This window comes from Pseudophryne corroboree, chromosome 1 (genome assembly GCF_028390025.1).
Source record: "Pseudophryne corroboree isolate aPseCor3 chromosome 1, aPseCor3.hap2, whole genome shotgun sequence".
In the NCBI taxonomy this organism is placed as follows: Eukaryota; Metazoa; Chordata; class Amphibia; order Anura; family Myobatrachidae; genus Pseudophryne; species Pseudophryne corroboree.
The window spans coordinates 756,258,625-756,282,851 of record NC_086444.1 but is presented as its reverse complement, the minus strand read 5'-3'; the positions used below and the strand labels follow the sequence as shown (position 1 = coordinate 756,282,851).

Below are 24,227 nucleotides of genomic sequence, written 5' to 3'. Positions count from 1 at the left end.
CTGAGAGCAGCTCTGGACTGGTGGGGAGATTGACAGTTCGGAGGCGGCTTAGAGCTTGGTGGAGAAGTGCCCAGTCCCAAGGTGAGTGTATGTGGTTCTACCTCAGCAGCACCATAGGCTGGCACTGTGTGTAGGCTGCTACTGTCCTGTGTGTGTAGGCTGGTATTGACCCCTGTGTAAGTGTGTATATAGGCTGGTAACTGACCCCTATGTAATTGCATGTAGGCTGGCACGGACTCCTGTGTGTATGTAGACTGGTAACTGACCCCTATGTAATTGCATGTAGGCTGGCACTGACCCCTGTGTGTATGTAGGCTGGCACTGACCCCTGTGTGTATGTAGGCTGGCACTGACCCCTGTGTATGTGTGTGTGTGTGTGTGTGTGTGTGTGTGTGTGTGTGTGTGTGTAGGCTGGTAACTGACCCCTATGAAATTGCATGTAGGCTGCCACTGACCCCTGTGTAAGTGTATTTAAGCTGGCACTGACCCCTGTGTAAGTGTGTAGGCTGGCACTTACCATGGTGTGTGTGTAGGGTGGCACTGACCCCTCTGTGTGTAGGATGGTATTGACCCCAGTGTATGTGTAGGGTGGCACTGGCCCCTTTGTGCCCAAGCAGTGGAGGTTATAAAAAAACGAGAGAACCCATGTTGGGAGGAGACAGTGCCATTGATCACGTAAATTCGCAATATTTTACAACTGCATACGCCACCCATACACAAACCCCTATTGCAGCATGCTGCGCTTAATAATTTGGTTTTCACCTGCCACTGCAGGATACTCCGCTGAGTGGCAATTTACACACCCATAGGTGGAGCAGGACATGCCCCCCCCCCCCAGCAGTGTGCTGTGCAAACTCTCATACCATCTAGAATCTCCCTGAAACTAGTTTCCAAAAGTAGGCAAGTATGTACAGTATCACGAGATGCCTGGTCCGGTGTAACTCTGCTAACGTTGGGCGTCTTTTTTTGTTGTTACTGAAAATGCGACTTAAGGTGCATACACACTGGGCATTTTTGCCCAGCGTGTATGCACAGTGATGATCGCTGACATCGCTGGGCTGAAAAGGGCTTAGTGCATACATACTGAGCGCTTTTCCCCGCTGCCCAGCGATGTCAGCGGGGATGAACGGCTTTCCATAGCAGGACGCTAAGGAAAGCCACTCACCACGCCGTTCATCTATTGGTAATACCAGTAGATGAACGGCAGCCGCCAGCGATGAAGTGGGAGTGCGCATCGGCGCTCACCGCTTGTCCATACACACTGGACAGCTTTGAGCTGAAAGCAGCTCAACACACCAAAAGTGAGCTGCTTTCAGTTCAGAATTGCCCAGTGTGTATGGGCCTTAAGTCACAACACATAAGAAATCTGTGCTGACTAATTTGATATATGACACTTGTATATTGTGTGTGACTGAGTCTGTATATGGAGCAGAACAGAAATTGTATTGTTAAAAAGCTGCGGCTGCTACATTATCTTTGTGTACAGAGTCAGAGACTCAAGCACACACAGATATACAAGTGTCGTATATAAAATTAATCAGCACAGTCGGGCGTCCTAGTTGCATTGCGTTGCAACTACTGTAAGACGCATTTTTGGCAAAAAAGATGCTAGAAGATTCTCAAGCGACCTGGCGTGTGTTTGGCACGATTGCAGCAATGATGTAGGGAGACATATCTGTACCTTGTTTCTTTTTCAGAAGACTTTGTAAATATATAGTGACTCAAATACAAGTTGCAGCCTCTTCATTGCTGATTGTGTATGTAAGGGTAACCATAATCTATGACTTACTATGTCAGAAAACCATAGCAGGTAGGAGTCTGGAAAGACCGTGAACATTCCATAGATAGGGTTTAAAAGTTCTTTAAGAAGCAACAGAAAGAATTCTTTAGTAACGCCTCCATCATCCACAGCTTCTTCACCATCAAATATAACCTGTAAGCCAAGATATATAGAAGACAGTAATACCAAGAACAAAGGAGTTGACGTATCAAGCACTGAAGATTGGAGTAGCTTTCCATAGCAACCAATCAGCTTCAAGTTAGCATTTATCAAGTACATTTATCAAGTGATTAGTTACTATGGGCAACATCTCCACTGGTCCTCTTCTCACTGCTTGATACAGCGACCGCAATTAGTCCATAGAGTTCACCTGTATCAATATTTATGTGTTGAAGAGGATCAATGTCTTCTGTGTACTAGAATGCATGCATATGTTTGCACAGGAGCTAATATGTTAAGCAAATATGGCTCAGGAAAGTAAAAGACAGCAAAAGCAACAGCACCATTAATATACCACACAACACAAATACGGTACAGTATATCAAATAGAAAACCTCTCCTACCTTCAGAGGCTTCTTCAAGTCTATGTCAGAGTAAATACTGAGCTCTCTCAAAGCATCAGCCACTAGGCTCGTCCTTCTGACGTGAAGCACCAGGAAAGGGTTCTTGGCCAGCATGGGCTCCAGAGAGAGGAGCATGAAAACATTTTGCAGATTGGCACCATTTATCGCCACCTACGAAGAAAAAGAAAACAAAAAGAACATATATGGAGCCACACAAGGTACACAGTATACTGTAGATATTCTGAAGATTTAGATATTGGTGATAACAACAACTGCAAAATAAACATACATACATACATACATACATACATATATATATATATATATATATAAAAGAAGAAATATCTCTATGGAGCGCTCTTATTCTATAATCTGATATAATTAGATGACTGTTGGTGGATGTTATATAAAGAGAGGATGACCTTACACATTTATACACCCATATTAGAATCACATATATCTCTTTATTAAAAGATTTTGATTTAAAACTTATCATCAAACTTTTCCTTTTCTTTTACATTGGAGATACAATTGTATATTTCAACATTATTTGTATAAGGAAAAAAACAACAATATAATGAGCTTTCACCCAACGCGTTTTGTCTATATCGACTTCTTCAGGGGTGTTTTCTAAATAACAGCTCTCTGTTTATATTGGAATAACTGTAGTATTCAAAAGGTATGAAGTTCTAATTGAACCAAAGTTGTACTGAAAAATATTTATTACCAAGTTGAAAAAACTTGAAGAAAATTATTCCCAGAATATGATAGCATTTATTGGGATTCCTTATTATAGGCCACCTAATGAATTATATTCTTCTCCAGCATGTAGATATATATTTCATTCATTTTTCTTGGCTCATTGGGTTGGCATTTCCTCAGTTTTTCAAAGTATCAGTGAAGTCCAACAGAAGGGATCCACTTGTAAACTTAGGATAAAAATATCTAATATATTGGATACCTATGCAGGCAGACCTATAGGACAACTGCTGGAAAATTAAAGGGATATTTTTATCCTAAATTCATAATGGCTTATTATTTCAGATTAATCTATCTGATCTGGACATATGCACAAGTGACCATTGTTTTACATCCATAACCATCATAAAAACATGAACATACAGAAGGCCCACTTTTCTAGATCTTTCTTTCTAAAGCTATTTCAAGAATGATTCTATGAAAAGGATATAATTTATATGAATGTAACGATATCTATACCTTCATTTAACCCTTATATGAATGAAACAATATCTATACCTTCATTTAACACTTTTGGGGTAAGTGTGTCAAGCTCGTAGATCCAAAAGGATTCACGTTTTGATAACTGTAAATCTATATTACCCCCTCTGGGGTTTTCTATGATTTGTTCGAGAATGCAGAATTTTAAACTACTAATATCGAATTATGAAATTTCATAAAGTGTCTCAGTACACTATGGGTTTGTATTTTATTTTTTATATTTCGGAGGTGTTCTTGTATACGAAGTTTTAAACTTCTTTTAGTTTTACCAACATAATGTAAGTTACAACCACATGTTATACGATAAACCACATATTTAGAATTGCAGTTCAGAATATCTTTGTATTTTATATTCTCCCAACTGCCGTTCTTCCTTATTTTTGGGCATGTGTCAAAATGCTTACAGCAAATACATTTCTTGCATGTAAAGCATCCTGGTTTTCTGGACAAAAAATTATTCCCTTTCTTCTCAAGTGTATTAATATCACCTTCAAGCCGCAGTTCACTTGGAGCTACAATATTCTTCAGGTTTCTCGCTTTTCTATAGAGGACTGCAGGTTTTTCCGGAAGCTCTGGACCTAATATGGAGTCTTTTAGGAGGATTCCCCAATGTTTCTCTAGGGTTTTCTTAATTCTGATGTTTTCTTTATTAAATTGCGTTATAAATGGACGGCCTCTTTTACTATCTACCTAACTAATGTTCCCTATGCACAATTTTTAAGGATTCGCAAGAACTGCACTAATTTGGAGAATTACTGGGATCAGTCAAGAAAATTATATGAAAGGTTTTTGGAGAGAGGATATGACCAAATTAATCTAAAGGAAGCCCAACTACGAGCATACAATGCAAATAGATCTGAACTACTATCAAATAAATCGAAAAAGGAGGTAGATAGTAAAAGAGGCCGTCTGTTTATAACGCAATTTAATAAAGAAAACATCAGAATTAAGAAAACCCTAGAGAAACATTGGGGAATCCTCCTAAAAGACTCCATATTAGGTCCAGAGCTTCCGGAAAAACCTGCAGTCATCTATAGAAAAGCGAGAAACCTGAAGAATATTGTAGCTCCAAGTGAACTGCGGCTTGAAGGTGATATTAATACACTTGAGAAGGGAATAATTTTTTGTTCAGAAAACCAGGATGCTTTACATGCAAGAAATGTATTTGCTGTAAGCATTTTGACATATGCCCAAAAATAAGGAAGAACGACAGTTGGGAGAATATAAAATACAAAGATATTCTGAACTGCAATTCTAAATATGTGGTTTATCGTATAACATGTGCTTGTAACTTACATTATGTTGGTAAACTAAAAGAAGTTTAAAACTTCGTGTACAAGAACACCTCCGAAATATAAAAAATAAAATCCAAACCCATAGTGTACCGAGACACTTTATGAAATTTCATAATTCGGATATTAGTAGTTTAAAATTCTGCATTCTCGAACAAATCATAGAAAACCCCAGAGGGGGTAATATAGATTTACAGTTATCAAAACGTGAATCCTTTTGGATCTATGAGCTTGACACACTTACCCCAAAAGGGTTAAATGAAGGTATAGATATTGTTTCATTCATATAAGGGTTAAATGAAGGTATAGATATCGTTACATTCATATAAATTATATCCTTTTCATAGAATCATTCTTGAAATAGCTTTAGAAAGAAAGATCTAGAAAAGTGGGCCTTCTGTATGTTCATGTTTTTATGATGGTTATGGATGTAAAACAATGGTCACTTGTGCATATGTCCAGATCAGATAGATTAATCTGAAATAAATAAGCCATTATGAATATACCAATGAATAATACCATTGAAACAAACTGTTTTTTTATATACAACCATGTACATAGCGGGTAATGGGGTAAACCATTACTAGTTCACTATTAAATATATATATTATAGGTGACACATGTCCGGGTATTTTTATAATTAAAAGTAAGGAAGCTGCCAAATATAGATGGAATGCAATTGCGTTCCATTCGTTTTGTTTAGCAAACCAGCCCGGTCATGTGACCGGAAGTCACACCCCGTGTGTACGATTCAGGTTCCCATGGGAACCAAAACAGTATGGGAATCGGCTGGGTCTAACGCGCGGGTAGGAAGTTCCTACGAGCAGCGCGTCACGTGATCGCGACACATCCACAATGACACGTGTGCGCACGCATCACGTGTAAAGTGTTAATGCGCTCCACGGCCGGGGACACATGCTCAGTAGGAACATGTGAGAGGCTTGGCATACATATAGGAAGTACAGGTCGCTCCTGCAATCAATTATACTATCAATTAAGCTGAATTAAGGTTTATATTTACACTAGATATTTATGTTAACAGACAATATGAGGACTTTATAAAAGAAGAAAGTAGTTAATACTAAAATTTCAGGTATTTGTCCAGTTAGGACCAACAGTCACTTAGTAAAAAGAGTGATTATAAAAGCAATTAATTAACCAGTCCATAGGAAGTGATGTAACAATTAGGGGGGAATAAAAGTCTAAGGGAATGCTCTTGGTGATCATTCAGAGAAAAGACAGCACTGAGGACACTAGCATATCCACACAGCTAAAAGTAAGTAGTTATTTATGCACTGGATCCGTTTAAAATGGGCACTTATCACTATAAGCTTTTTAATAATTGTAGTTATTTATGAGGGACATTTATTACCTCTATTAGGCTAATTATAAAAACATTTTATTTTTAGAACAAGGAAAGCTTTTTAAGAACTTTCTGGAGTTTTCTGCACGTTAATTACAAGGAAACTGGGAGTCCTTTATATGGATCTTTCTTATCAATCATAAGACACAAATATTTAGAGTTTGTAAGTATATAAAAATAAAAGGGTGTTATTTATTTATATATGAGTTAGGAATGGATTAGGACTAATTACTGATCCTGTGTCCACAGAGGTGTGCTTTTAAGGACATATTTCCAATTTTACAAATCCAAGGTTAGGACATCGCTCTTACATGTCAAAGTAAGTTTTAATATGGATGGCACAATTGACCAATGTTAGTATAAGAATGTACAAAAACCTGTAAACCTCATTTTGCACAACCAGGAAATTGAATTTGTGTGTATACAAGTTTATGGAACTATAGAAAAGTAAAATTTCAAACAACAGCAGAGATGATTAAATGTATATGTCAGCTAAACAAATATCTGATATTAAGCCTATGACTAATACATCTGGTCACTTTGAAATATTCATATTTCCAATTACCCATAGAACAATGTTTCTCCATCAACGCCCTCACTAGGTCACTCGGTAAATTTGATAATTTGCTGTATATGAAATTATCTAAGTATTTTATTTTTACTGTGATTGTTATTTATTTTTTAAGACACCCCTGAGGAAGTCTGTATAGACGAAACGCATTGGGTGATTGACTTTAACATAGTGGGTGGACAGGCTGCATAGGAGCTCCTCCCCGGCTGGGGTGGGCAGCAAGTCCCACTGAGATCATTCCCACGACTGTTAAGACTAATGTAAGAGACATACAACAACACCTTTAAAGATGTTAAAGTTTTTTTAATAAATATCTGAAAATTATGGATTAACGAGTTACGCCATTGCTTTGGGTGATTTTTGGTGAGAGGGTTTCAGACAATTACATTACAAAAAATTGAAGGAACATCTTAGAGACACTTTCATTTGAGCGCTCTCCTTACTACCACTATCATTGTTTAACCTTCGGTTCTCATCTGGCAAGAGGACTTGTTTTGGAGATTTGCGGCCGACTCCTCCAAGGACTATTGTGTCTAAGGCGGTTTATAATAGCGCAATTTGGTTATACTCTTTCATATATATATATGTATTATATATACACACACACACACACACACACACACACACACACACACACACACACACACACACACACACACACACACACACTATAGGACAAGCCGCATACGTCAGCAAAAAAAAAAAAAAACAATTTCAGGAGTGCCAGACTTGTAATATGTTTCAAATACATAGAGCCAAAAGCCAGCAACATCCAATTCAATAAAAGAGTAACTTTATTGCTGCATATAAAAATACTTTGCAGTGCATATCAAATAGACAAAAAAACAGAGACTGGTAAATACATATCTTAACCAACAATGTGGTAATTAATAGTAGGAGTACTTATCCAACAGTGTCAGGGTGGTAGGCAAACACCAGTCATTCTAATGGAAGCAGAGTACAGCTCGATGGCCGTTTCGGTGTATCCGTTGCTCATGACTAAGGTGCAACGGATGCATGGCTTGCTTTGCGTGAACGATAACGCCCAAATGGACAATCGGTTCAAAATTTGGATTTCACCTCCAGTGGGTAATATTTACTAATCTACAAAAATGGTCCTGTCCCTTTTTACTGTATCTGCTATGGGTGCTCCTCAAGTAACGCCAAGAACCATGGATAAATATTTGCTTACATTAACATGTCTCAAATTAAAAATCTCTATAGATTTACTAAATTTTTAACACTAATTTATATTTACAACCGTGAAAATCAGAAACTCCTGTGCAAAGAACAGATAGAACAGCTAGTTAGACAAACAAAAATGACATCTTTGGACGAAATTATTTACAATCTAAATTGTATATACCATCAGTATTGTGGTGAAATCTACACAGACGGACAGTAAACCTGTAAAGTGAAAAAATAGGATTTTAATTACCTACCGGTAAATCCTTTTCTCGTGGTCCGTAGAGGATGCTGGAGTCCATTTTAGTACCATGGGGTATAGACAGTTCCGCAGGAGCCTTCGGCACTTTAAGACTTTTCAACAGTGTGAACTGGCTCCTCCCTCTATGCCCCTCCTCCAGACCTCAGTATAGGAACTGTGCCCGAGGAGACAGACAACTTCGAGAGAAGAATTTACATTAAACTAGTGGCGAGATTCACACCAGCTCACACCATACCAAAAACATGTCGCCTCACATGGCCTTTAACATAACCCATGCTAACGTGCATGCATAACGTAACAGCAACTGTTGTAAAACATCTTAACACCTGAGAACCTGTGTAAAAAGACAAAACGTAATTTGCAGGAAAAATTAGCACTGGGCGGGTGCCCAGCATCCTCTACGGACTACAAGAAAAGGATTTACCAGTAGGTAATTAAAATCCTATTTTCTATTATGTCCTAGAGGATGCTGGGGTCCATTTTAGTACCATGGGGATGTACCAAAGCTCCCAGTACGGGCGGGAAAGTGCTAATGTTCCTGCAGAACTGACTGGCCAAACAGAAGGTCGTCAGCAGCCAAGGTGTCAAACCTGTAAAACTTAGCAAACAGGTTTGCCCCTGACCAAGTAGCTGCTCGGCAAATTTGCAACGCCGAGACACCCCGGGCAGCCACCCAGGAAGAACCCATTTTCCTTGTAGAGTGGGCCTTTACCGAACTCGGTAACGGCAATCCTGCCGTGGAATAAGCGTGTTGAATGGTACCTCTGATTCAGCGCCAATAGTCTGCTTAGAAGCAGGACCCCCAATCTTGTTGGGGTCATAGAGGACAAACAAAGATTATGTTTTCCTTATCCGAGCCATTCTTGCAACAAAAGTCCTCAACGCTCTGACGACATCCAAGGACTTTGAAACGGCTGAGGTGTCAGAAGCCACTGGCACCACCACAGGTTGGTTGATATGGAAATAAGAAACAACCTTTGGAAGAAAATGCTGACGCGTCCGCAGTTCAGCTCTATCTTCATGAAAAATCAAATAAGGACTCTTGTGTGACAGAGCCCCTAATTGAGACACTCGTCTGCCTGAGGCCAAGGCCAACAGCATGACCACTTTCCAAGTGAGAAACTTCAACTGTACCTCTTGTAGAGGCTCAAACCAGTCCGACTTAAGGAACTGCAACACCACATTAAGATCCATGGCCACAGGAGGCACAAAGGGAGGTTGGATGCGCAGAACCCCCTTCACGAACGTCTGGACCTCAGGAAGGGAAGCCAACTGTTTCTGAAAGAAAATGGACAAGGCCGAAATTTGGACCTTGATAGACCCTAATCTCAAGCCAGCATCCACACCCGCCTGTAGAAATAGGAGAAGACGTCCTAATTTAAACTCCACCGCAGGAGACTTCTTGGATTCACACCAAGATACATTTTTTCTCCAAATACGATGGTAATGTTTAAACGTCACCTCTTTCCTGGCCAGAATAAGTGTGGGAATGACTTCATTGCGAATACCCTTACGGGCTAGGATCTGGCGCTCAACAGCCATGCCGTTAAACGCAGCCGCGGTAAGTCTTCATAAACAAACGGGTCCTGCTGAAGCAGGTCCTCGCGCAGAGGAAGAGGCTGAGGCTCTTCCAGTAATAACTCCTGAAGATCTGGATACCAAGCCCTCCTTGACCAGTCTGGAGCAATGAGAATTGCTTGAACCCTTGTTCTTCTGATGATCTTGACAACTTTTGGTATTAGTGGAAGTGGAGGGAACAGATACACCGACTGAAACACCCACTGGGTCACCAGTGTATCCATTGCTATTGCTTGTGGGTCTCTCGACCTGGAACAATATTTCTGAAGCTTCTTGCCGAGACGTGATGCCATCATATCTACTTGAGGAACGCCCCAATGATCTGCTACCTCTGCAAAGACTTCTGGGTGGAGGCCCCATTCTCCTAGATGGAGATCGTGTCTGCTGAGGAAGTCTGCTTCCCAGTTGTCCACTCCCAGAATTAAAATTGCCGACAGAGCTTTGCATGTCTTTCAGCCCAGAGGAGTATCTTTGTCACCTCTGCCATTGCCACTCTGCTTTTTGTTCCGCCCTGGCAGTTTATGTAAGCTACTGCCGTTACATTGTCTTGACTGGATCTGTATGGGACGACCTTGAAGAAGGTGTGCCGCTTGATGAAGGCTGTTGTACACAGCTCTCAATTCCAGAATGTTTATGTGAAGGAGTACTTCTTGACTTAACCATCGTCCTTGGAAGCTTTCCCCTTGCGTGACTGCTCCGCAACCTCGGAGGCTTGCATCTGTGGTCATCAGGATCCAAGTCTGAATCCCGAACCTGCATCCCTCCAGGAGGTGAGAACTTTGAACCCACCACAAGAGTGAAATACTGGCTTTTGTTGACAGGATTATCCTCCGGTGCATGTGTAGGTGCGATCCGGACCACTTGTCCAGTAGGTTCAATTGGAACACCCTGGCGTGGAATCGGCCAAATTGTAGAGCCTCGTAGGCCGCTACCATCTTCCCCAGCAGGCGGATGCACTGATGAATCAATACGCGTGCTGGTTTTAAAACTTGTTTGACCATCCTCTGGATCTCCAGAGCCTTTTCCACCGGTAGGAATACTTTCTGTGCTTCCGTGTCCAATATCATTCCCAGAAGTGATAACCACATTGTGGGTTCCAATTGTGATTTTGGAAGGTTTATGATCCAATCGTGCTGTTGAAGCACCTTCAGGGAAAGTGCAATGTTCTGCACTAGTTTCTCCCTGGATCACGCTTTAATGAGGAGATCGTCCACGTATGGGATGACTTTGACTCCTTTCTTGCGAAGAAGAACCATCATCTTCGCCATCACCTTGGTGAATATTCTCAGAGCCTGGGAGAGCCTGAAAGGCAATGTTTGGAACTGGTAGTGGCAGTCCTGCACTGCAAACCTCAGGTATGCCTGATGCGGCGGGTAGATGGGAACATGTAACTAAGCATATCTTTGATGTCCATCAATACCAGAAATTCCTTTTCCTCCAAGCTGGAGATCACCGCTCTCAGGGATTCCATCTTGAATTTGAACCTTTTCAAATAAAGGTTCCGAGTCTTTAGGTTTAAAATCGGTCTGACTGAGCCATCCGGTTTCGGCACTACAAACAGGCTTAAATAAAACCCTTTTTCCTGTTGTGACACAGGAACTAAGGAAATTATGTTGTCTTGACATAATTTCTGTATTGCGTTCAGCACTTTTGCTCTGTCCTGAACAGAAGCTGGTAAGGCTGATTTGAAAAATCGGCATGGGGGAAGGTCCTGAAATTCCAATTTGTACCCTTGGGATACTATCTGCAATACCCAAGGATCCAGATCTGAGTGAACCCAGACCTGGCTGAAAGACAGTAGACGTGCCCCCACCCGATTGTACTTCCGCAGGGGAGCCCCAGCGTCATGCTGAGGTTTTAGCAGAAGTAGCTGTTGACTTCTGCTCCTGCGAGCCTGATGGTGTTGTAGATTTTTTACCTCTTCCTCGACCTCTTCCTGTGAAGAAGGGGGTACCCTTTGCCTTTTTGGACCTGTAGGGCCGAAAGGATTGCATCGTATGAGAATGAAATCCTTTCCTAGGTGAAGCAGCTGCGGAAGGCAGAAATGCTGACTTGCCTGATGTAGTTGTTGAAATCATGGCATCCAGCTTGTCTCCAAAGAGGGCTTCTCCATTGTAAGGAAGCACCTCAATATTCTTATTTGATTCCGCATCAGCATTCCATTGGCGGATCCACAGCGCCCTGCAGGCTGAAATCACCATAGCGGAGGATCTTGAACTCAGCAACCCAATATCCTTCATAGCTTCAACTAAGTAACCTGCAGCATCTTTGATATGGCCAAGAGTTAGGACTATTTCATCCCTGTCAACTGTGTCTATGTTAACAAGCAAGTTGTCAGACCATTTTTCCACAGCGTTACCTACCCACGCACAAGCAATGGTGGGCCTGAGCAATGTTCTATTAGCCGTATATATGGATTTTAGGGTTGTTTCTAATTTACGGTCAGCTGGATCTTTTATGGAGGCTGAACCAGGGGCAGGCAAAACTATTTTCTTAGACAGCCGAGAAACTGAGGTGTCTATCATTGGGGGTGACTCCCATTTGTGCCTGTCTTCCTCAGGGAAAGGGTACGCTACACGTATCCTTCTGGGAAGGGTACATTTCTTCTCAGGGTTAGCCCAGGATTCTTCAAAGAACGCATTCAAATCCTTTGAAGGAGGAAAAGTCACAACCTGATTTTTATTTAATTTAAAATAATCCTTTTCCTCTGGGACCAATGTTGTTTCAGGAAACTCCAACACTTCCTTTATAGCAACTATCATACATTCTATGCTTTTGGCTAATTTGGGATCTACCCCTCTTAAATCCCCAGTGTCGACGTCAGAGTTGGAATCTGTGTCTTTGTCCCCTTGCATTATTAGGCCCGAGACCTTTTCTAGGAACTGGATGGGACCCGAGTGGATGATAAGGAGGGGTCAGTAAACAGTGCATCCTCCACAGACTGCCTCCAATATTTAGTCTGTTGTTCAGACTCAGAGAATTTCATTGCAAGCATTGACATATTCTTTTGCAACATTCTCACCCACTCCAGCTCCTTCTGAGAGGGAAGGGCCACCACATTACCCTCTTGTGCATCTAAAATGGGTTCTTCCTGGGAAGAACCCCCCGCAATGTCTGACATGTTACACACTTGTGTACACACACACACACACACACACACACACACACACACACACACACACACACACACATATCACACAAGGGAGCTATTGGGGACAGACCCACACTAAAGTCTGTCAGAGAGACACAGAGGGATTTACCAGTCCACACACTGCGCCTTATTGGGAATTGTGGAAATATTACCCATTTACAGCGCATATACCAATAATAGGCCCACATACCTAATTATAATGAACACTCTCTGCCCCTTCTATAACACCCTGTACTTGTATCAATCAGCGTTGTCATGAGGAGAAACAGCGTTCAGGAGCTTCACACTTGAGTTTCTGCAGGAGAAAATGGCACCCAGTGAGTGTTCTGGCAAGTCTGAGGAGAAGCCCCGCCCTTCAGCCTCAGCAATGTAATATTTACACTGGCTGGGGATGGCACATCAGCGGCTGTACATGTATGTACCCTTTTTGCCAGTGAGAGTAAGGTTTTAAAACATGCCCTCAGAGCACCCTTGTGCTGAGAGACATGGCGCGCGCTGCGCGTGTACCTGTATGCCGCCAACGATGACCGGAGGATCCCCTCTCTGCAGGACTCCGGTAATATACTCACCAGCCTTCTGGCTCTGTTAGGGGGTGGCGGCAGTGCTGTGGGAGTGAACGCTGGCCAGGCTTGGGCTGTGTTCAGTACCCTTCAGGAACTAATGGTGTCCTGTCAGCGGTAGCAGAACCATTAACTAATTGAGAAGTTGGTTCCTACTTCCCCCCCTAAGTCCCACGAAGCAGGGAAGCTGTTACCAGCAGCTTCCATGTGTCGAAGTAAAAAAAATACATAGAGAGAACATACAGACTCCACACATTATGAGTCGCTATACTTGCGAATACGCACAGCAAATATGGTAACATACGCATTTACACAGACATGCCACAAAGATACATTCGACACATATTTCATACAGCACATAAATTGAACATATCAAGCGCCAGACATCATAATCTTTTAAATTATATAATGGAGTAACATCATGTATGTGTATTATTGGAGCAGAGCAAGATGGACATGTCGTGCTTGGTGTCAAAGTAACCAGATTAATGAGTGTGTTAATTTGATGCCTGTTATTAAGGTGTAGCACATTGCCATTAGTAGATATGATTGAATGTATGAATATAAAGCCACAATTCTGAAGAGAATGGACATTCCATTGAAAGCATGTGAACAGGAAACTCAGGCCAGCCCTTTTGATGTCTTCAAGGCTTGTATATTAACTAACCAATGACTGATCATGAATGAGAAAGTTCCCTCCCCTAGACACAAGAGATCTGTGCACGCCCCAAAGAGACTCAGTGTATTGCTGAACGCACACAAACACACACACAGATGGCCCTGTTTGTTCCAGATGGATTTCTGCCGTTACTTTGCTGCGAGCATGGAGGGAGAGCGTAGTGAGCATTTGAGCAAAATATGGTGATGTATTGCTGGCCATGTCTGTATTTGAATTAGTTTGTAATAACTGCTTACCGTATAAATTGTAACCATGTAACTATATATATATATATACTGTACATTGTGATATATTGAATACATATCCTTTTAATAACCAATATATATCAATGAGCTTTGGAACTCAGATAATGTGTGGGTGTATTGTTTTCTCTTATGGGATGTAGTGTTTTTGCAATGTATAGCACACATTCATAGCACATGGTAATAAGATGTGCAGGCGTCCACAGTATATAACAGAGCTGGCATTTTAAATATTTGTTAGAAAGTAATTTGACTTGCACAGATGTGGGCTGCGTCCGTGATATCACGTTCTTAATGATGCACTGTACATTACAAGCGCGTCTGTGGTCGACCAGCTAGCGGTGGACGCATCGTGACGCTGGCGAATCACATCCGTGTGTTCTGTTGTGTTACCAGTAAGGCGCTGATATGAAATTCAAGGGACAGTGTTTCTCACAATATTTAAAATGCTAAAGCGTATTTTTAGTGTTGCAAAACAAAGTTCAAATAAGTCATATTGTGTTTGATTCAGATTGGATTGTTTATCTGTTAAGTAGATTTAAAGTACATTTAAAAGTTGCTGCATAGCCATAATATAGCTGTGTTAGCATGCTGAGAAAATTTGTATACTTTTTAAACTTAGGCCTAAAGTAACTTTTGGTGCCTGTATAGAGTGTGATTTCTTTGTGACAAAAGAGCCGCATGGTCTGTCCTTCATTTTGGCCTAGCCACATGGCCTGTCCACCATCTGGTGTAAGCCTCATGGATGTGGAAGGGGAAGGAGCAGTGGCCATTTTAGGAAGGTCACTTTCTAAATTGCTGGCTTTCAGTCTGGTTCGAACAATCAGTTTCCTTTGTCACAAAGTTTCCACATATCTACAAATCCAGCATCATTTATAGGTTACCAATGAATTTATTTAACCCATGCCATAGTCAATTACAAATAGTTTCAATTGGGCCTAGTGAGAGTAAATGGTGAGATAAGTGAATGCTTTTTTTCTTGTCTGTGTGTAATTACCTTACATCGACTGGGGGGTTGCACACAGATAGAAAAGGGAAAGAGGTTTTGTTTTTTTTCTTTCTTTTCTTCCAAGACTTGTGGAGTCTGTTCACTAATGTAGGACAGCCATTGAAATGCAAATTAACCTGTGTAACTACTTTTTTTTAGTAGTGCAAAGCAAATATCTTTGATATGCAAATCAGAGGCAGTGAAGAGGTGAGGTGTCTCATAGGAGTGCAGTAAATGTATGTATGTATATATATATAAAATATTATTATAATTATGTGTATATTTATCAGTGTATGTTCTGCAAGATAGCTATCCAATCTGAATCATATCATTTAAATTATAGATTATTGCAGTCATTATAGATCTGTGTGAAATCGTATACATTTATTTGCTATATATATATAAATTTGAAATAAGTATTAAGGGTGTAATCATAAAACATAAAACGCAGTTCTGGCCTAGTCGTTAAAGGTTTATACAGAACAAGTGTGGGTTGTGTTAGTGAGCGATAATAGTTTGTATTGCTCACATTTATAGAGATTGCGTGATTTGTTGAATTGCGGACGCACGTTTGTACACGTAGTACGGACAAAGTACAGGAGCGCGCACGTGGAGCAGGGTCGCACAAATGGCATAAAAGGCACGCACGGTCGCGTGTTTACGCAAGGTTGACTAGGATTGCGGACGCTAAGTACAAATCACACGACAGTTGTTCAATTAAAGGCGAAATAGTATACATTTCATACAATAGCACATAACTATCCGATTTCAAAAGCAGGTTACCTTAAATATTTTTGTTTAAAACTAAGTATCTCTGAGGTAAAGTAACCAACCTAAGGGAGTGGTATTTTCTGTACAGAAAAGAAAAACACTGTGTGTTTGAGTGAGTGAAAGCAGGAGTGAGTGTATTGAACCCTGGATATTCGGGTCCCGTGGAAACACTGGGTTAGCAGAGGCTCAGTGGCGTAGGGTTCGCAACCTTACGTGATAAGAACTAGGTGTTCAAAGTGAACTGTGTGTCCCAAGTGAACTAGGTGTCCCAAGTGAACTAGGTGTCCCAAGTGAACTAGGTGTTCCAGATGAACTAGGTGTTCCAGGTGAACTAGGTGTTCCAGGTGAACTAGGTGTTCCAGGTGAACTAGGTGTTCCAAGTAACAGCGATCGTAGGGCGGTTAGATAACAAGTATCTATATGCTGTGCGATTGAACCGCACGTCCGTGTGTTCCACACAGCACAAAGTGATACTATTGTGTCATAAGCGCTGTGGAAAGCATACGCAGACGTGATTGTGTACACAAGGTGTTTTTCTCTGATTACGTCAGGAAATCTCCCTGGTGGGCTTCCACTGGAAAGGGTGAGCAATAGTTACTGAAGTTTTCTATTTTTCACCCTACAAAAATTTCAGTGGAAAGATACCGAAAAGGAATTTTTCGCTGCCTCTCTCAGGAAAATGCGGTGCTGTAAGGTCTGATAGGGGCCCTAAGTTGGGTACATCGCGATCCACTATCGACAGTGTATCATAGTACTGGCCAGCGTGGGCGAGAGCGTGTGAAAGGCGTTCGAGGAACTTTCACCGTCTGCTTGTATTGTGTATTTTGGTGTTTGTGGGAAAAGGCCCACAAATATGGGAGCCAGTTGCTCAAGCGAGAGATGTTTAGCCAGGGTTCAGGCAGAAGAGGTGCGGCCCAGAGGGTCAGCAAGGTTTAAGTGAACTGTGCGTTCAAAGTGAACTGTGTGTTCCAAGTGAACTGTGTGTTCCAAGTGAACTATGTGTTCCAAGTAGAAGTATGGTCCACACACAGAGGTTTTTTTTTTTGCAATGAATGGGTATGTATGACTGCGGATGATAGGGCATCATTCCCTGGGGTTGGCGAGTTTGATCCTAAGGTATTGCAGGTGGTATGTCTAACCAAAGTCATATAAGACAAGAACGGAAATATAAGAACTGTTTGAACTAGTAGCAACAATAAACAAGTAGGAAGAAAAAGAGAAAGCAAGTACACCGCCATATGTAGGTGTGGAAGCAGTTACGGACAGCATACAAACTATAGAAAATAATAAAAATAAAAATATGAATGTAACCTATATATGTACTAATGAATGTCGAAGTTTTATTTAGGAGGAGAAAGCGACCTGACTGGTTTCAGCCATTTCTCATGCACTCAGAGGAGTAGCTCACCGGTAAAAGAAGAGCAGTAGCCTGCGGGGGAAGTGGCTGAGACAAGTGGAACTGATAAGTATGGAGTCATTCGAGTGTATATATATAGTAAAACCTAAAAAATAAAATAAATTAAATCAAATCAAGAAAGTAACGTCAGAAATGGAGAAAATCCTGTCCGCACATTAGTATTTGCCAGTAGGAAAGCGGACAGAGATAGGGTAACCCCCGGGTATTTCTTTTAGTTACCATATAAGAAGTATTCATTCCTAGTAATGCCCCTAGTCAAGATGAGCTTGGAAGTGTTTGTTGACCCATGTACAGACCCTTAATACGGGATGAGAAGGATTGAATGAATACTTCGCATGACCTAGAAGCTTGTTCATTTTTTTTGTCTTTTGCAGTAATAGAAAATTCTCCGCCTGGATAAGATCACTGGTAAACACTAATTCGGCAAATGGGAGGAACGAAAGAAGTGCAACATTACCCTTTGCCAAAAACCTGCTGAAGTTACGATTGGGCCCCTACGATGCTAAACACTTTCCTTTCCTTCTTTTTCCTAACAGAAATGGCCCCTGACTAACGTAATAGAGATTTTGTTAAATGTGAAATACATATCTTGTACTCCCACTCAGGAAGTACAAGGTATGTTAGATACCCTCAAAGACTAATGTTGAATTACACTGTTCTAGAGTCATGTCCATCACAGGTAGAGGAAATTATCTCACAGATACCGGGTTCCCTATGAACTTAGGATGGACAGGACACTGGATTGATGGCTGAAGTAGTCCCAGTAGTGACACAGCATGCACAAGCTTTAAGGGGGGTAGACAAAGTAGGTAATCAATTCCCCGTAGTGCCCAATCCAGTTGTCATTTTAATAAAATCCTCTCCACCTTTACAAACTTATCTGTCACCAACCTCTATTCTGTTTCTCCACAGTTTCCTCTTCATCTTTTGCGTTCACACAGGGTGGGACAATACATGGACCCGATTACAGTTCAAACACTACATGCCTAATTGGTCCTTCAGAGTTCTGCCCGAACTCAGTATATCTCACCAGCACGATAATACCAGTATTACTGCAGTGTGCCTTGTCATGCACAAAGGGTGGAGGAAGGATGAGAATACTGGTGAAGGGAAATTTTGTATAGACACTGATATGCCCGTTGGTGAACGCAGACCTGATATTTTCTTCTTCTTTCTCTCCTCTAGAGTTTTTTTTGTTGTTATGCTCATGGTACTCTACATTGCAAACACACAACAGTTAAATTAAGATACAAATTTGTGTTCCCTACATGAAAAGGAGGTCTGGAAGGCAAAGGGGTATGGTTAGGAGTTCCCAGGACTCTGGAGAGATGGACAAGGTAAGCCAGTGGCCCGCAGGACGTATCTCCCAAGCCTAGCTGAGGCGGCATATGGTCTGACTCACCTAGGGTAAGGAAGGTATGTGCAAATTGGTAAGAGCTTACTGGCGTGTACCAGGGTTCTCTTCTTAGGCAAGCAGGAAAGCAATGACCTGTCTTACTTGCATGAGGAAGAACATTTGGTAAGGTAGTACTAACAGAGCCATCCCATATCCCTCCTGCAGTCAGACCTTATCAGGTAATACAAATCGACTTCGTACAGTTAACACCGTTTAGGAATAATTGTTATGTATTGGTGTGCACTGATGTTTCCTCAAACCGGGTAGAGGCATTTCCTGCCGCCAAGAATGCTGCTGTGTTTACCGCAAAGAAAAATTGCGCAGAAATTTGTGTGCAGATAATGGTACCCCTAGAAGTAGGAGCAAAGCTTGAAATTGTACTATTGTGATCATAGATACTGCCACTAGTATTACGTAGCATCGGAACCACTCCCAGATCTTCACTTAATGAATCACCCTCTTCGAAATTTGTTTTTGTTTTGGTATTTGTGTCTTTTTTGTTGTTTTTGGAAGACAACCTCATGTCATGATTGATCCGCACAATGATCAGAAATACACCGAGGTGACAGTACAGTACCTTATTGAGATGAGCCAGCATTTGAGAACTTGACAAAAGAACTTGAAACTGTTGATTGCTGGTATGCCAAATACTAACTGTCTTGATTGTGAACCAAGAGACTGTGTGATTGTTCTTACGCTCAGGTTGCCTAATAGGTGGGAAGGACCCTACCAAGTTTTGTTGACAGCACGATCCCAGTGAAAGTAGCCGAGAGAGAGACTTAGGTCCATGATTCCCATTGCAGGAAAGTCGGTAGTCCAGAAGGAACTCGTAAATGGAGTGAGATCGCAAAAGTATCACCAGAGACTCTGTTCCGTGAAGACTGAGAGGCGGCATTGTTGAACACTACCTGAGCGTACTAAAGGATTGCAGAAAGACCAGTCATTGTAATTGATTTGTTATGAACAAGAGTTGTTTTGTTCTATTTCTCTTTTCTCTCTTTCCCGCTGACAAACATTTTTATTCAGGACATTCTATTTTTGCGAGGTTTTTCATGAGGAGTCGAGTGTGGGACTGAAACTGGTTCTGGAGGAAGGAGTGATTTAGTTATAGGATCCCAGGATTAGCCAATCAGTTTGTTAAAGCAAGAGAAAAATCAAAGGTCTAGTAGTTACGGAGTTCGGAGGTAACGTGTTAGGCTATTGTCTGAGGAATACTGTATTTTGTAGTTATTGTGACACCATATTTGAAGATGAGTGCATCCAGAGATGTCAGTCTAGCAATAAGGTGACAGACATCCATTGAGTGATTACCACTCACTAGTGGATAAGGTCTTAAACAAAACGGAATGTTGGATGTGCTCACAGGTACCTCTAAGACGAAAAGATGCAGGATTAGTGCCATGTTTTTTTTTAGAGTTAGCTGAGGTACTTGAATTACACAGAAGGGGGAGGGGACCGGTGGACAAGGAATATAATATAACTAGACCCCCTAGTCTTAAGAACCACCAGTACCATAGATAAATCCTTGGTATGTTTAAATCTCACCAATAATAGGAAATTGGGAGGTAATCAGGAACAATCAGACAATGGCTATTCACACATTGCAGATAAAGAGCTCATTAATATATGTGGAAGAAAGGTTTATGAGTGGCTCTCCCCGAACTCCGAAGGTTTATGTTATCTAGGAAGGACACTACTTATAACCCTTGTTCAATTATTAAACAGACCTAGCATACGTTCCAGAATTGGAAACAATGTTTAGGGAATGATAGGAATGTAAACCATGAAAATTTCATATGTCACTTTCACGATTTGTTTGTGTTTTCTCGCTCTACCCAGCAGAACCTCAATTGAATCCGAACATCAGTGTACAAAGACGTAGGTACATGTATGTGTGAAATGTTCGTCCAAATCAGACATTATAGGCCATAGCACTGTCCCAGCATACTCTATAGGTTGAATGTTGTCCCACACCCAACCAGTGGTCCCGTGACCGCCGAGTGCATATAAAGGATGTCTCGTCCTCCTCCCTGTCTTCCCCAAATATAGTCAAATGTCTGATTTGCGAAATGAATACATACTTGTGTCTAGGTCACCGATTATTGTTTGAAATATTTTTCTTATGTTAATAATTTATGACAGTTATTGTTTACTGCCAAAGGGTGGACTGTCAAAGTAAAAAAATATTACATAGAGAGAACATACAGACTCCACCCATTATGAGTCGCTATACTTGCGAATACGCACAGCGCGCACAGCAAATATGGTAACATACGCATTTACACAGACATGCCACAAAGATAAATTCGACACATATTTCATACAGCACATAAATTGAACATATCAAGCGCCAGACATCATAATGTTTTAAATTATATAATGGAGTAACGTCATGTATGTGTATTATTGGAGCGGAGCAAGATGGACATGTCGTGCTTGGTGTCAAAGTAACCAGATTACTGAGTGTGTTAATTTGATGCCTGTTATTAAGTTGTAGCACATTGCCATTAGTAGATATGATTGAATGTATGAATATAAAGCCACAATTCTGAAGAGAACAATGGACATTCCATTGAAAGCATGTGAACAGGAAACTCAGGCCAGCCCTTTTGAGGTCTTCAGGGCTTGCATATGAACTGACCAATGACTCATCATGAATGAGAAAGTTCCCTCCCCTAGACACAAGAGATCTGTGCACGCCCCCAAGAGACTCAGTGTATTGCTGAACACACACACACACACACACACACACACACACACACACACACAGATGGCCCTGTTTGTCCCAGATGCTGAACGAGATGGGTTTCTGCCGATACTTTGCTGTGAGCATGGAGGGAGAGCGTAGTGAGCATTTGAGCAAAATATGGTGATGTATTGCTGGCCATGTCTGTATTTGAATTAGTTTATAATAACTGCTTACTGTATAAATTGTAACCATGTAACTGTATGTATATATATATATATATATATATATATATATACTGTACATTGTGATATACTGAATACATATCCTTTTAATAACAAATATATACATCAATGAGCTTTGGAACTCAGATAATGTGTGGGTGTATTGTTTTCGCTTATGGGATGTAGTGTTTTTGCAATGTATAGCGCACATTCATAGCACATGGTACTAAGATGCGCAGGCGTCCACAGTATATAATAGAGCTGGCATTTTAAATTTCTCTATCGTCCTAAGTGGATGCTGGGGTTCCTGAAAGGACCATGGGGAATAGCGGCTCCGCAGGAGACAGGGCACAAAAGTAAAGCTTTTACAGGTCAGGTGGTGTGTACTGGCTCCTCCCCCTATGACCCTCCTCCAGACTCCAGTTAGATTTTTGTGCCCGGCCGAGAAGGGTGCAATTCTAGGTGGCTCTCATAAAGAGCTGCTTAGAGAGTTTAGCTTAGGTTTTTTATTTTACAGTGATTCCTGCTGGCAACAGGATCACTGCAACGAGGGACAGAGGGGAGAAGAAGTGAACTCACCTGCGTGCAGGATGGATTGGCTTCTTGGCTACTGGACATGAAGCTCCAGAGGGACGATCACAGGTACAGCCTGGATGGTCACCGGAGCCACGCCGCCGGCCCCCTCACAGATGCTGAAGCAAGAAGAGGTCCAGAATCGGCGGCTGAAGACTCCTGCAGTCTTCTTAAGGTAGCGCACAGCACTGCAGCTGTGCGCCATTTTCCTCTCAGCACACTTCACACGGCAGTCACTGAGGGTGCAGGGCGCTGGGGGGGGGCGCCCTGGGAGGCAAATGAAAACCTTTAAAAAGGCTAAAAATACCTCACATATAGCCCCAGAGGCTATATGGAGATATTTACCCCTGCCTAAATGTACTAAATAGCGGGAGACGAGCCCGCCGAAAAAGGGGCGGGGCCTATCTCCTCAGCACACGGCGCCATTTTCTGTCACAGCTCCGCTGGTCAGGAAGGCTCCCAGGTCTCTCCCCTGCACTGCACTACAGAAACAGGGTATAACAGAGAGGGGGGGCAGAATAAATGGCAATATATTAATATAAAAGCAGCTATAAGGGAGCACTTAATCATAAGGCTATCCCTGTCATATATAGCGCTTTTTGGTGTGTGCTGGCAGACTCTCCCTCTGTCTCCCCAAAGGGCTAGTGGGTCCTGTCTTCGTATAGAGCATTCCCTGTGTGTCTGCTGTGTGTCGGTACGTGTGTGTCGACATGTATGAGGACGTTATTGGTGTGGAGGCGGAGCAATTGCCAAATATGAGGATGTCACCTCCTAGGGGGTCGACACCAGAATGGATGCCTTTATTTGTGGAATTACGGGATAGCGTCAACTCGCTTAAGCAGTCGTTTGCCGACATGAGGCGGCCGGACACTCAATTAGTGTCTGTCCAGGCGCCTCAAACACCGTCAGGGGCTGTAAAACGTCCCTTGCCTCAGTCGGTCGACACAGACCCAGACACAGGCACTGATTCCGGTGGTGAAGGTGACGAATCAACCGTATTTTCCAGTAGGGCCACACGTTATATGATTTTGGCAATAAAGGAGATGTTACATTTAGCTGATACTACAGGTACCACTAAACAGGGTATTATGTGGGGTGTGAAAAAACTACCAGTAGTTTTTACCGAATCAGAAGAATTAAATGACGTGTGTGATGAAGCGTGGGGTGCCCCGATAAAAAACTGCTAATTTCAAAGAAGTTATTGGCTTTATACCCTTTCCCGCCAGAGGTTAGGGAGCGCTGGGAAACACCTCCTAGGGTGGACAAAGCGCTAACACGCTTATCAAAACAAGTGGCGTTACCCTCTCCTGAGACGGACGCACTTAAAGATCCATCAGATAGGAGGATGGAAAATATCCAAAAAGGTATATACACACATGCAGGTGTTATACTACGACCAGCTATTGCGACTGCCTGGATGTGCAGTGCTGGGGTAGTTTGGTCAGAGTCCCTGATCGAAAATATTGATACCCTGGACAGGGACAATATTTTACTGTCGTTAGAACAAATAAAGGATGCATTTCTTTATATGCGTGATGCACAGAGAGATATCTGCACACTGGCATCACGGGTAAGTGCTATGTCCATTTCGGCCAGAAGAGCTTTATGGACACGACAGTGGACAGGCGATGCGTAGAGGAGTTATTTGAGGTCGGTCTATCGGATTTGGTGGCCACGGCTACGGCCGGGAAATCCACCTTTCTACCT

The 24,227-nt window shown here is 41.9% G+C and overlaps 1 protein-coding gene across 3 annotated transcripts in view; it reads right to left on the bottom strand.

The window, feature by feature from the left end:
• HERC3 (HECT and RLD domain containing E3 ubiquitin protein ligase 3) overlaps window positions 1–24,227 on the bottom strand; it is a 274,861-nt gene that overhangs the window by 17,102 nt on the left and 233,532 nt on the right. For all 3 annotated transcript variants that reach the window (XM_063917111.1, XM_063917130.1, XM_063917122.1), the window contains 2 exons: window positions 2,344–2,514; window positions 1,790–1,933 (listed from right to left, as the gene is read on the bottom strand). In XM_063917111.1, coding sequence (XP_063773181.1) covers window positions 1,790–1,933; window positions 2,344–2,514 — 315 coding nt within the window. The remainder of the gene's footprint in view (window positions 1–1,789; window positions 1,934–2,343; window positions 2,515–24,227) is intronic.